This window comes from Marmota flaviventris, chromosome 1, assembly GCF_047511675.1.
Source record: "Marmota flaviventris isolate mMarFla1 chromosome 1, mMarFla1.hap1, whole genome shotgun sequence".
NCBI lineage: Eukaryota > Metazoa > Chordata > Mammalia > Rodentia > Sciuridae > Marmota > Marmota flaviventris.
In genome coordinates this window covers 100,803,317-100,815,097 of record NC_092498.1, presented here as the reverse complement: position 1 = coordinate 100,815,097, position 11,781 = coordinate 100,803,317, and the positions used below count along the sequence as shown (strand labels likewise).

General features: G+C 41.5%; 1 protein-coding gene across 1 annotated transcript; it reads left to right on the top strand.

The window, feature by feature from the left end:
- The first annotated feature begins 226 nt into the window (after positions 1–226).
- LOC114095167 (sperm motility kinase 4A-like) lies at positions 227–1,753 on the top strand. Its single transcript, XM_027938345.2, has one exon. The coding sequence runs from the start codon at positions 227–229 to the stop codon at positions 1,751–1,753; it is 1,527 nt and encodes a 508-aa protein (XP_027794146.2).
- Positions 1,754–11,781: the final 10,028 nt, after the last annotated feature.

Below are 11,781 nucleotides of genomic sequence, written 5' to 3'. Positions count from 1 at the left end.
AGGAAGCTCTTGGTGGTGACCTGTCGGACTCCCAGATAGTTAGTGCGTTTTGTGGTGGTTGGTGGCTGGTGGCTGGTGGTTGGTGGTTGGTGGTTGTGGTCTTCTGGGTTTTTTGATTTGATTTTTTTTTTCCTTTTGTTTCTTTGCTTTCCTTTTGGGGGCTTTTTTATTTTAGTTATTTGTTTTGGTTTATTATTTTTTTTTAAGCTAGCATCCTCATCCTAAGATGGTGTTCCGTTTTAGGATCAGCAGTGAGAGTAGTGAGAGCAGTGTAGAGAGACCAGGGCCAGGCTCCTATGAGCCTGCCATCACCGACCATTATGAACTTCTGCGGGACATTGGGGAAGGGGGCTTCGGGAAGGTGAAACTTGCCCGCCATCGCCTCACGGGGACAGAGGTTGTGGTGAAGGTTGTGCCAAAAGTAGGCTGGAACCGCCCCTTCCTGTCTGAACCCCTTATGATGGGGGGCTTGGATCACCCAAACGTGATCCGACTCTTCCAGGTCATTGAGACCCTCAAATATATGTACATTATCATGGAGCATGCAGGTGGGGGACATCTAAGGAGCCTCATCTCGGAACCTGGTGGCATGCCTGAGGAGGAGGCCCGCAGACTCTTCAGGCAGATGGTGCGTGCTGTGCAGTACTGCCATGAGAAGGGCATCGCACACCTGGACCTCAAGCCCGAGAACTTCGTGCTGGATGCCAGTGGTACCGTGAAACTCATTGACTTTGGCCTGAGCACCAGATTCACAGCCCGGCAGAAGCTGAGCAGGTTCTGGGGCACTCTCCAATACTTTGCTCCAGAAGTTGTCCGTAGGGAGGAATACGAGGGCCCCCTGGCGGACATCTGGAGCCTGGGGGTGGTTCTCTATGTCATGCTGACAGGGAGCCGCCCCTTTATAGCAAACAGTGTTGGGGAGGTGAGGAGGCTGATCATGGAGGGAGCCTATGGCATTCCTGCACATGTTTCCAAGGGAGCTCAGAGCCTCATCCTTGAGATTCTGAAGATGGACCCCAGGCAGAGGCCCAGCCTAAAACAGATAATGAGCCACCCATGGCTGAGCCAGGGCAAGGAAGATTCACCCCGTCCTTCTGGCGAGGCCCTCCCCACCCACCCGGATCCTGCCATTATAACAACTATGTTCGACATGGGTTACGACCCCTATAACATCTGGGTGTCCCTGTCAAATAAGAAATACGATGATGCCATGGCTACCTACCTCTTGCTCAAGTGCCAGAGAACCCAGGGGGTGGGTTGCACATGCCAGGAGAAGCCCGTGCAGCCTGGGGTGGTAGGGCCTCGCCCAGCCCCTGCAGATCCTCCTAGGGTCGACCCCAGGAAGTGCTCCAGTGAGCCTGCCCTTCGCTTGCCCTGTGAGCAGCAGAAGCAGCCAGAGGAGGCCAAGCTGTCTCTGCAGAAGGGTGGTGGCAGTGCCAGCGTGCCTGGCATTCGTCTCCGCTTTTTCCACGTGGACACACCCCCTCCCAGCCTAGCCTCCCAGCACCACCCTATACCCAGCACAACCGACCCCTCCAGCCTCAGTAGGGAGATCACAGAGGACCACAGCTCCTCCTCCCAAGCTACCTCCACAGAGCCAACCCACCACTGCATCAGGGGTTGGAGGAGGGTGAGGAAGCGTATTGTCTCCTGCCTTCGACAGCTGTGTTTCATCCCATGCTTCAGTCAGTCATTGTTCAGGAGCACAGTGGTTCCAGTGGAAATCCCCAGCCAAGACCAACAGAACCAATGAGCAGCCCGAAGACCAAGGTGTGCCAACAGGTTTTCAGGCAGGAGCGCATCTGGGTCCACCAGGAGTCTCCTCTGCCCCCACCTGCGAAGATAACTCATAGAGACTTTGCCTTGGGTCACGTCCCCCTGTCCTGCTCTTTGTCCTGCTGTTTCTGGTCACTGCCAAATAAGAAATTTATTCTTATTTTTTTTCCACAAATTGTACAATAAAAATGTTTCAAAGATTGAAAAAAAGCAATTGTGTGTGTGTGTGTGTGTTTTAAGAAGGAAGATTTAGGGCAAAGCCAGAGACCAGCACTCAAGGCATGGACCACTATGCCTCCCTCTCCCAACCAGTGTGGATATTTGCTCACCTTGAGCCAGTGTTGATAGACTCACTTTTCTTGAGCCAATGTAGGTGGGGACTTGCTCCCCTTGAGCTTGTGTAGACTAGATTCACTTTGAGCTAGTCATTTTGGCTAGAGAAAATCCTTTTTGTGATCTTCAGACCTTCCCTGAAGTGTGTGGGGAAGGTGGGTTGCAGCTGTTGAAGACACCCATGGCAAGGCATTGGAAACTGTAGAATGTTCTATGGCTTCATCTCCATAATCCCATGTACAGGGAAGCAAGAGCTGGGCAGTGCATAGGGGCAAGCCTGCCTACAGCAGTGGCTGGGTGTCTCACCACATGCCAGCCATCCTTCCCACCTTCTGGTCACTAACAGTGACCACATGGATTTGGGGAGCAGAAGTGTGAAATCTCAGGGATGCTACTTACATGAAAGCACTGCACCCATGTGGATTACCCCTTGGGTTCTGTTAACTTTTTTTTTTTTTTTTTTTTTTTTGTATAATCAAGTGCACACAAAGTAGTAAAAAAGCTTATGTTAGGACAGGAGGTTTTGTGCATCTTGCAGCCCTGGCATCTCTGCAGCTCTGGGACTGTTACCACAATCCCCTCAACTGACCCAGAACACTTGTAAAAGGGAAACCCAAACTCCTTGCCCCAAGTCTCCTCCTTTCAGCCTGAATCAGCCAGAGCAATCATAGCCCACATCCCTTTACAGCAGCAAGAATTCTCTTAATTAGAGGGGGATTGACAACAGGGCAAAAAGACAGTGTAGATGATGAGTGAGTCAGGAAGACCGTGCTGATTCAAAAGGTAATAAAATGCTAATACCTCCAGAGTACTTCCCCCTCCTCCTACTTGTTGCCAAGGTCACCTGCATCCAGGGAATTCTTCCTCCCAGCAAGGAGTAGTTAATGAATGCCTCCCTAGGCAGCTCCCTTCCTGCCTCTCTGGGTAGAGATGGAAAAAATGGAGAAGTACCCCTGAAAGGCTCCCTTCTCACCTTTGATCATGAAAGCAAGGTAAGAGTAAGAGGGGGATGTGAAAAGAAAGGAAACCTGAAATCTATAAAAGGGGAAAGACACCCCCACTTTTGGGCACCAGCTCTGGTATGTAACCCCTCCTCTCCTCAGGACTCCCTCTCTCCCCCTCTCTGATACCTCTTCTATCCTGTAAATATTTTTTTTTTCTTTTTTGCTCTTGCCTGGGTGTTGTTCAATGTTCAACACTGGGAGAATGGATCTTGATACTGATTTTCAAGACTGGTTTCAATTATGCCCTGTTTTAGTCAACTTTTTCACTGCTGTGACTAAAAGACTTGACAAGAACATTAGAGGAAGAAAGTTTATTTGGGGGCTCACATTTTTAGAGCTCTCAGTCCACTGAGTGCTGGCTCCCTTTCCCAGAACTTGAAGTGAGTCAGAACATCATGGTGGAGAGTGTGGTTGAGGGAATTGATGACCAGGAAGCAGAGATAAAGCTCTGATTAACAAGAACAAAATATAAAGTCCAAAGGCATGCCCCTAGGTACCCACCACCTCAAGCCACACCCTATCTGCCCACAGTTACCTAGTTGATCCCTCTAAGGGGGATTATTTCACTGATTGGAATAAGGTTCTCATAACAAAATTGTTTTATCCAAATTTTCTTAAATTTTGTCACTCATGAGCTTTTGGGAGACACCTCATATCTAAACCATAACACCATGGATTGAAACAGAAACCCCTAGAAACATCAGAGGATTTATCAAGTTTGAAGATTAACCCTTAGTTTTGTAGAAGTAAACGAAGAGGTGATAGTGGGTGACTCCTCAGCCTAGAGATATACTCTCCTGGCTGGACATTGTATCCTCTAGGAAACTAAGTAGTGCTGAGGCTTGAGCTACATTTCCTCTCGTGAGTCAGAATCTTTGAGGGTGGAGTGAAAGCATCCAGAAGTTTTCATTCTGCATCTGATTCTTATGAGCAGCCACCCCTAGTAAGTGTGATCATCAAGTGGGATCTGAAGATTCTCTGGGTAGAGTTCTACAGCGCCCTCCCTGCTCTGCCTTGGGCAGCTCCCTTCTGCCATCCTCAGTACTCAGCAGATAAAATGGGGCTGGGTTAGCAGGTGGCCAGAGGGTTGCTGGGTGGTGAGCCTTCCTCCCTCTACCCTAGAGATGATAGAGTGTAGAGCTAAATGGTTTTGCATTAAGGGGCCCTTTTTGTAGCTGATCCCAGGGACAGCTGAGAACAACCTAATAACCATATTCGATTTTCCGATTTTCCGTCTCTAAAAAGCCTGCTTTGCTTTGAGTCAGTTCTCCCCCCACCCCCCTCTAAATTATAAAAGGAATCAGATTTTCTCTCTCAAATTTCATTTGAATGTTTTTCAAGAGCAAAACATTCTGAGGTACCGGAGGAAGTTAGTCATAAAGAGATTCAGGAAATGTGTTTTATCAGTTTCGTTGATATTCAAGTAAATTCAGAGTCAGATTTGGAGGGAGAATAGAAATGTTTCCTTTATACTGAAGCACTGCATGTAGAAGCTTCAACCGAGATCATTATAAATTAATGTTATATTTTGGGATTATATGTTTTTTTAATAAAGAAATAAAGAAAAGGGAAGCCAAGCCAGGCTAGTTACATCTCTGGATTCAGCCCGCTGTACCAAAAAAGGTTGAAAGCCAAGGGAAAGAGGCTCAAGTGGCAAATGCACTGAGGTTGGAAACCTATTACTAATTCAGGAGCAAGTGCATTAAGAGAGCTTCAGAGCAGCAGTCCCGTCAGATGCAATTAAAGAGCTGCACATGGAAACAGCCTCTTCATAATTTATGGAGCAATTTCACTTTCTTTTTGGGGAGAAGGTTTCTTATGGATAGAAATTTGTCCTTGTGAGTGAATTGTTAGGAATACCAATTATGTGTTTTACTATTTGATTTTATAGATATTCCTGGTTAAGTTGTGAAAGTGTGTAGCTGATCAAAATCTGATTTCACCATCTTCTCATGGTGTTGTTTTCAATACCTCCAGTCTTGTGAAATGTGGGTTGATAAAAAGCAAAGTTTATGAGGAATTTCTTCTTTCATGTTCAAAATAGCTCTAAGTCCAACCCCCCCTCCAAAGAAACAAATAAACCAAACTTTTAATTTTGATACAGGGAAAGCAACATTTACTTTTTAAGTGGTGTTTCATGTTCTCTGCTATTAACTAAAAAAAAGAAAATTTTCCTGTTAACACTCTCTGGGAAAACAAATTACTTCATTTACAAGGGAAAGGAGTCAAGTGTGGCATATACCTATAATATTAGTGGCTCAGGAGGCTGAGGCAGGAGGATCGCAAGTTCAAAGCCAGCCTCAGCAACTTAGAAAGGTCCTAAGCAACTTAGAAAACTCCTGTGTCAAAATAACAAATAATAATAATAAAACAGGCCGGGATATGGCTCGTGATAAAGTGCATCTGGGTTCAATCCCTGATACCAAAAAAAAAAAAAAAAAAGATAAGAAAAGGAAAAGGAGTAGGGATTTGGCTAGGGATCTCTTATCCACCACATAGCTTGTAGCATGTAAGTATATACTCTCATATTACATTAGTTCAGTTCTCAGGCAGGACAAAAAAAATAAAAATTATAAATGGAAAATAATGAAAAGTATATATGATATTTGAAATTAGAAAAATTCTAAATAGTTGTTTTTCTCCTAATGACTAATTATTCCATAAAAGGATGGAGTCAGTCTCTCAATAAAAAAATATCCTAAGAAACTAAAAGTAACCCCCAAAAGAAGACACTTAGGGAAAAGTACTTGGCCTTCCAAAAATTTATATTTGGGACTATCTCATAGAAAGATTCTCAAACACCCTTGTCTTTTTGTATCCAAGGAGATATATATATATATATATATATATATATATATATATATATATATATATATGAATTATGCTTCTAAAACAGACATGAAAATCAATGAATATAATAGAAAGCTACTAGAAAGTTGAAATCAATAAGATATACATGGGGAACTGAAAATCAGGCATGAAATAGTCACAGAATTTGGACCTTAACTTTTCCCTGCTGCCACCAGTAGTGGAAATGGCCTAGAAACGGCCATAGCAAGAGATGTGTGGGTTTATGAAAGGATCTCCTAAGTAGACTAAAACTAGCTTCCTTACCAAAAACGTTAGGAGTCAAGATTCTGGTGTTCTGCAACAAGGCAGATGTCAGCATCCAGGAAGAAGCAGAGTGCTTTCAGTAGGAGATTCTCAGTAGTAAATATTGAATTTGGTGTGCCATCCCAATCCAAAGAGCAATTTAAAAAATTGAACTGAAGTTCAGGAGAGTGATTGTTCTAAAGATTGGTTAGCAAAAATTGGGTTGCTGAAAACATGATAGTGGATTAGATCCCTAGGTTGGGATGATGTGGTGACCGAAATAGAGATTCAAGACTGGGTTTAGAATCAATTCAAATTCAGGGGTACGTAGGAAAGAAAAGAAACAGTATCAAGACTGATCTCTTCATAGCTCTTAATTCAGTAATTCAATATACATTTGAAGCTCAGATACAGATTCACTTACAAAATTGAATTATTTTTATATTGGATGGGGAGGATCCCCTTAAAGACTTAATGCTAATCACTACCTAATTTTCTCTCTTTTTCTCCCTCTCTCTTTGTACAACAGTTCACATGTTCTTGCTCTTTGTTACAATATAATTCATAATTTAACTGCTGTCTCAGCCAAGAAGTGTTTCCCCCGCTACCCTATCACATTCAATATTATTCTGCAATTTCTTAATAAAGCAAGGTTACTTGCTATTTCTCTATCTTCCCCCCAAAGATCTTGAGAACAGAATCTCCCTCTTCTTTTTATTTTTTCCAAAACAGTTGAAAAAAAGAAAGAATTTTAATTGTGCTGAAACAAACATAATGAAGAATTTTCCACTTAAAAAAATTCTTTTAAATAGTTGAAAGGTTGACCTAACGTCATTTTCCAAGTTTGAGTGATGAAGAGATTTCTTCCTCCAAAAGACATTTTCTGCACCTGCTCAAAGGAAGAACCTATTACCCCAGATCTATCAGAATCTAATTAGAATGACCCCCCCCCATTTTTTTTTAATCTGGAGGGCTCAATGGGCATTTCAAATCACATCTTTAAGTGTTAGTTTGGGGAATGGAAATCATTCCTATCCTTGACATGATGACTACACTTTAGGACTTACGCCCACATCTACCACAGCAACCCACACAAAGGCAAATCATAATTTGAACGCTGAAAACAAGCATTTGCCAATTGTTATCTAATATTTCTCATCTCCTGTATCTAACCATTGAAGCAGATTCCTCTCTCTGAAGGGTGTGCAATAGCTGAGCCAAGCAGACAAAGTGAGGTTGGCTATTTTATGTTGGGGCTTGGAAAAGGAAACTTCCACCTGATAGAAAGGGACAACTCAGAGCAGTGGGATAATCCATAGTCCATAAAGGACACTGGAGAGCAAATGCTTGGAGGGGTGAGATGAAGTGATATCAAAGATGGAAATGGAAGTTTGAGTTTAGGTTTGAGGAGCAAGAGAATGTGAAAGGAAAAATCAGGCAGTGGGCCCTGCTTTGCTTTCTGGAACCTTAGTGTGCTTGAGGCTCCCTTTTATGGATCCACAGATTTATTACTTGATTTAATCTACTTGTTTTAAAGGACTAGGAATGGAGAGGACTGAACCATCAGGCAGAAAAATTCCCCAGTAAGACTTAATGATATTTGCTCTAAGCCCCATCTTGGGTGTTCTCAGGTGGGAGTAAGTGATGGAAAAAGGGAACTTTACTCCTCTCTCCTTCCAGCTTCAGGATTTAGCGCTAACCATGATGTTGACAGGAATCCTATGGCTTCCTTACATAGTGCTTGTCAAACCAATGAAGGGGCCAGCTTTCAGGTGGGCTGTCACTAGCAGAATGGTTGATCATGATGCAAAGTCCCGTGGGCAGTGGTGCACAAAAACAAAGAATTTATTGTTTCTATGACTTTAAATGATGTTAATGAAAATCTTCCAGTTTTCCAGAAGAAACCATGGGTCCAAAGTTGATTTTCCACCTTTTGCTTGATGTTTCTTTAATGTCCATGTACTTATTGTGCACTGAAAGGCTTCCTTTTCGACTCTCCATCCATGTGTAGTACAGAGAAGAGCTAATGAGCCTTCAGACCACCCTAAGATGGGTATCAAAATGAAGGATTTAATCAAATGAGGAATGGGCTTCTGGTAGTGTCATGACACCCTCATTTCCCACATTCATTAAAAAGCAAAATCAAGTCCCTCTTTCTTTTTCTTCTTCCCCCCCCTCCTCCTCTTCTGCTTCCTTTTTCTCTACTTGGCCCTGTTTCTGGAATTTCAGATGCAGAGAATTAAACAAACCATTTTCCTCCTTCATGACACATTGACATCAGTGGTCCATGCAAGGCCCTTCTTTTGTTTAGGTTGTTTATTTTTATTCCCTTTTTATCCTTCTTCTGTAGTCCTATGTATCACCGTGTGTGTGTGTGTGTATCCTACTTCTATAACATTTCTTGTACCCTTCCTTTCTTTCTCCTTCCACAAGCTTCTACTTTAATTCAAACCTTTGTCATCTATCAGACCAAATAGTCTGTTAACTGGTCTTTCATTATAACCTAAATATCTCAAATTATTCTCCACACTTCTGATACTGGAAATATGATTATAATCATCCAATGCCTCATCTTTGATCTTACAAGGTACAGTTCAAACTCCTTCACACAAGGTGAAACACTTACCAACAGCATAGCCTTTGTGCTCACCAGTCACACTTTCCCATAGCTACACCTATCCCCTTACACCTCTCCTGGAATCCTGCTTTCTCTTATCTTCCACCTCAAGATCTATCTGATACACTTGTATTTGTCAATTAAGACTCTGATATAGGTTTTTCTATAAAGGTTTCCTGATTGCCTGTCCATCATGTAAAACTAATTGTATTACTTTTTTTCTTTTCTTTCTTTTTTGCCACCATGTCCTATCCTTATCTCTAAAAGAAATAATAATAACTTTAGCACTTTATTGCATTTATAATTTTTTACATCTGAGTCCTCTGGAGGCAGTAACCATACCTATTAGTCCATTTCCATGTGCCATTTACAAAGTGCTTGGCAGATATGAGGTCTTCATTAGGTGTTTGTTAATTGAATGAATAATGAAGTCACAATCAATCAAAATTGTCTTAATGAAGACCTCAAACTTGGGTTGGTGTCTATGACTGACCTTCATTTAAGGAGGGAATATAATGTGCATAGAGAAGGGGTGACCCAATGCAATTTCTGATCACATCACTTTGTCTGGTCAGTCACTTCAACAAACATCTTTTCAAATATGGGAAACAAGCCAAATCCTTGTTTATGATGTTCCATTCCCTTCATGGTCTGATTTTTTTAACCTAACTTGGCAGGCTCATTTCTCATGACTCCTTCTTGTATATTTTAGGAACTCGCCGGGGCCTGCCCCCTCAGTGCTTTCCTTTAACTGTCCTTTTGACTGCCACCTATCCCAATGGTTCCCTGATTTCGCTAGCTAATGTCTTCTCCTTTAAGCTTCCATTTTAAAATCTTCTTTATGGCACCTAATAGTATTGTGCTTTATGATTTAATGGCGGTGTATTCATCTCACCAACTCTTCAGTAAAGAGAATACATGCTGTTTATTTTAGGGTATCTTTCTTTGTGCATCTCGTAAAGGTCATAGGGAGATACGAAACTTGACCTTTACTGAGTACCTGCTTTACAGAAGGCATCAGCTGAAGTACATTTGTACATTATTTTGTTTTCCACATTTGACAGATAAGAAGTAGATCCATGTGCTCATGATTATTAAATTAACAAAAAAGTGAAGGGCCTGGACATGAATTCAGCTGTCCCTTCTACCATCACCATATTGCTTCTCAATGCCTGCTACTGATGAATCAGAGTGATTCTTGTTTATGGATTTCTCTCTGCTGTTGGTCTTTAAACAGACAGGAGACCCGTGAGCTCCAGCTGATACCTAGTTACTCAGAAGTGAACAATCTGGCTTGTGTATTATTCAGGTCCTAATTTTCTCCTTGACCTGTTTCTAGAGTTGGGATCAACCTATTTGATCTGTAGTATGACATTTACCCAAGGAAGCAGGGAAAACTCTGGTGTGGATTTTTACTCTTCATTGGAAGCTCTGGAGAATAGTCATAGATAGAAATTATTTGGTTAAGTTACTTTCAAAGAGTAACTTTCTGACTTCATAGAAATTTAAAATTTCCCATTTTGAAGGGGTTTGAGAAGTCTTCTCTATTACACATTTACCTCTTATTTCTCATTGGAAATAAAAGATAACTATAAGAGACACACTCTGGTGGTCTCTGGAGTTAAGGTCTGCTGTCATATATCATAGAGGATGCCCTGTGAATTTGTTTTACATCTACATCATTTTAATAAAAGACCAAGTATCTATAATGTCTTCCCTTAGGGAAGTAGCACCTCAGGAGGTAGACATTAGCAAGGAATCTGCTAAACTGGAAATTAGTTCCCTCCAACTTTGGTTAAATTTTTTTTTCTCCCTCCATCAAAACCCATAAATACAAAGTGATTAGCAATATTCGTTGCTTCCTTTAAAAGCCAGGAGTATGCCCCAGATATTTGTGTTGTGAGTACAAGATTCCCAGCATTGTTTAGAGCTCTTCCAACCCTCTATCTAAAAGATACTCTTTTGGCCTCTCCTAGGCTTCCATTGGTATTACCTGACCCCAGGCTACATCTTCCTTTGCAATCTCTTAGACAAGTAATAATTGCATTGAAGTTGCAGGATGCCAGAAATCGAAATGAAAAGTATTAAGTTTTTTCCAGAGGGGTTTTCTTTTGATACTTTATTACAGTATCAAAGATTAAGGCAATGCACTTATCATCTGTTTTATCTTGATTTCTAACCTAAGGTCACAATTAGAAGGTAAAATATAAGGCATAGATTTAAATGGCACCAAAAGTGCCCTTTCCATTTACTTTCTCTCTCTCTCTCTCTCTCTCTCTCTCTCTCTCTCTCCCCTTTTGATTTCATTTCCCTCATTCTTTGTAACATTGTGTAGATCTACCAGCATAGAGAATGCATGACCCCCTTCTCTTTAGTTAGTACTGCACTTTTCTGTATTGCACTAGGATCTACAAACAGAACAGTAGTTTCTCTTATCCAAGGCTTTACTTTCTGTGGTTTTAGTTATCCATGTTCCACTGTAGTCTGAAAAAATAAATGAAAAACTACAGAAGAAAAAGCAAGTCATAAGTTTTAAATTGCACATCACTCTGAATAGCATGATGATATCTCATCTGTTGTTCTCTACACTGGGTGAATCACCCATTTTTGCAGTGTATCCACACTATATATACTATTTGCTGTTAGACTCAGATAGACTGTTGCAGTAAGCAGTGCTGTGTTCAAGTAACCCTGATTTTACTTCACAAATGGCCTCAAGCCACAGAGTAGGGATGCTGGCAGTTTGCATATGCTAAAAATAAATCATAAATTGCTTTCTTTCTTTCTTTCTTTCTTTCTTTCTTTCTTTCTTTGATACTCAGTATTGGATGCAGGGCCTTGAGCATGCTAGGCAAGCATTGCACAGTGAGCTCCATCACTAACCTATAAAGTGCTTTTTTAAGAGAAAAGATGAAACTTCTAGATTTAATAAAGAAAGAAAAAATCTATGGTGAAATT

What these genes read in the sequence shown, in the direction of transcription:
- LOC114095167 (XM_027938345.2), top strand. Translation starts at nt 227, where the DNA reads ATGGTGTTCCGTTTTAGGATCAGCAGTGAGAGTAGTGAGAGCAGTGTA.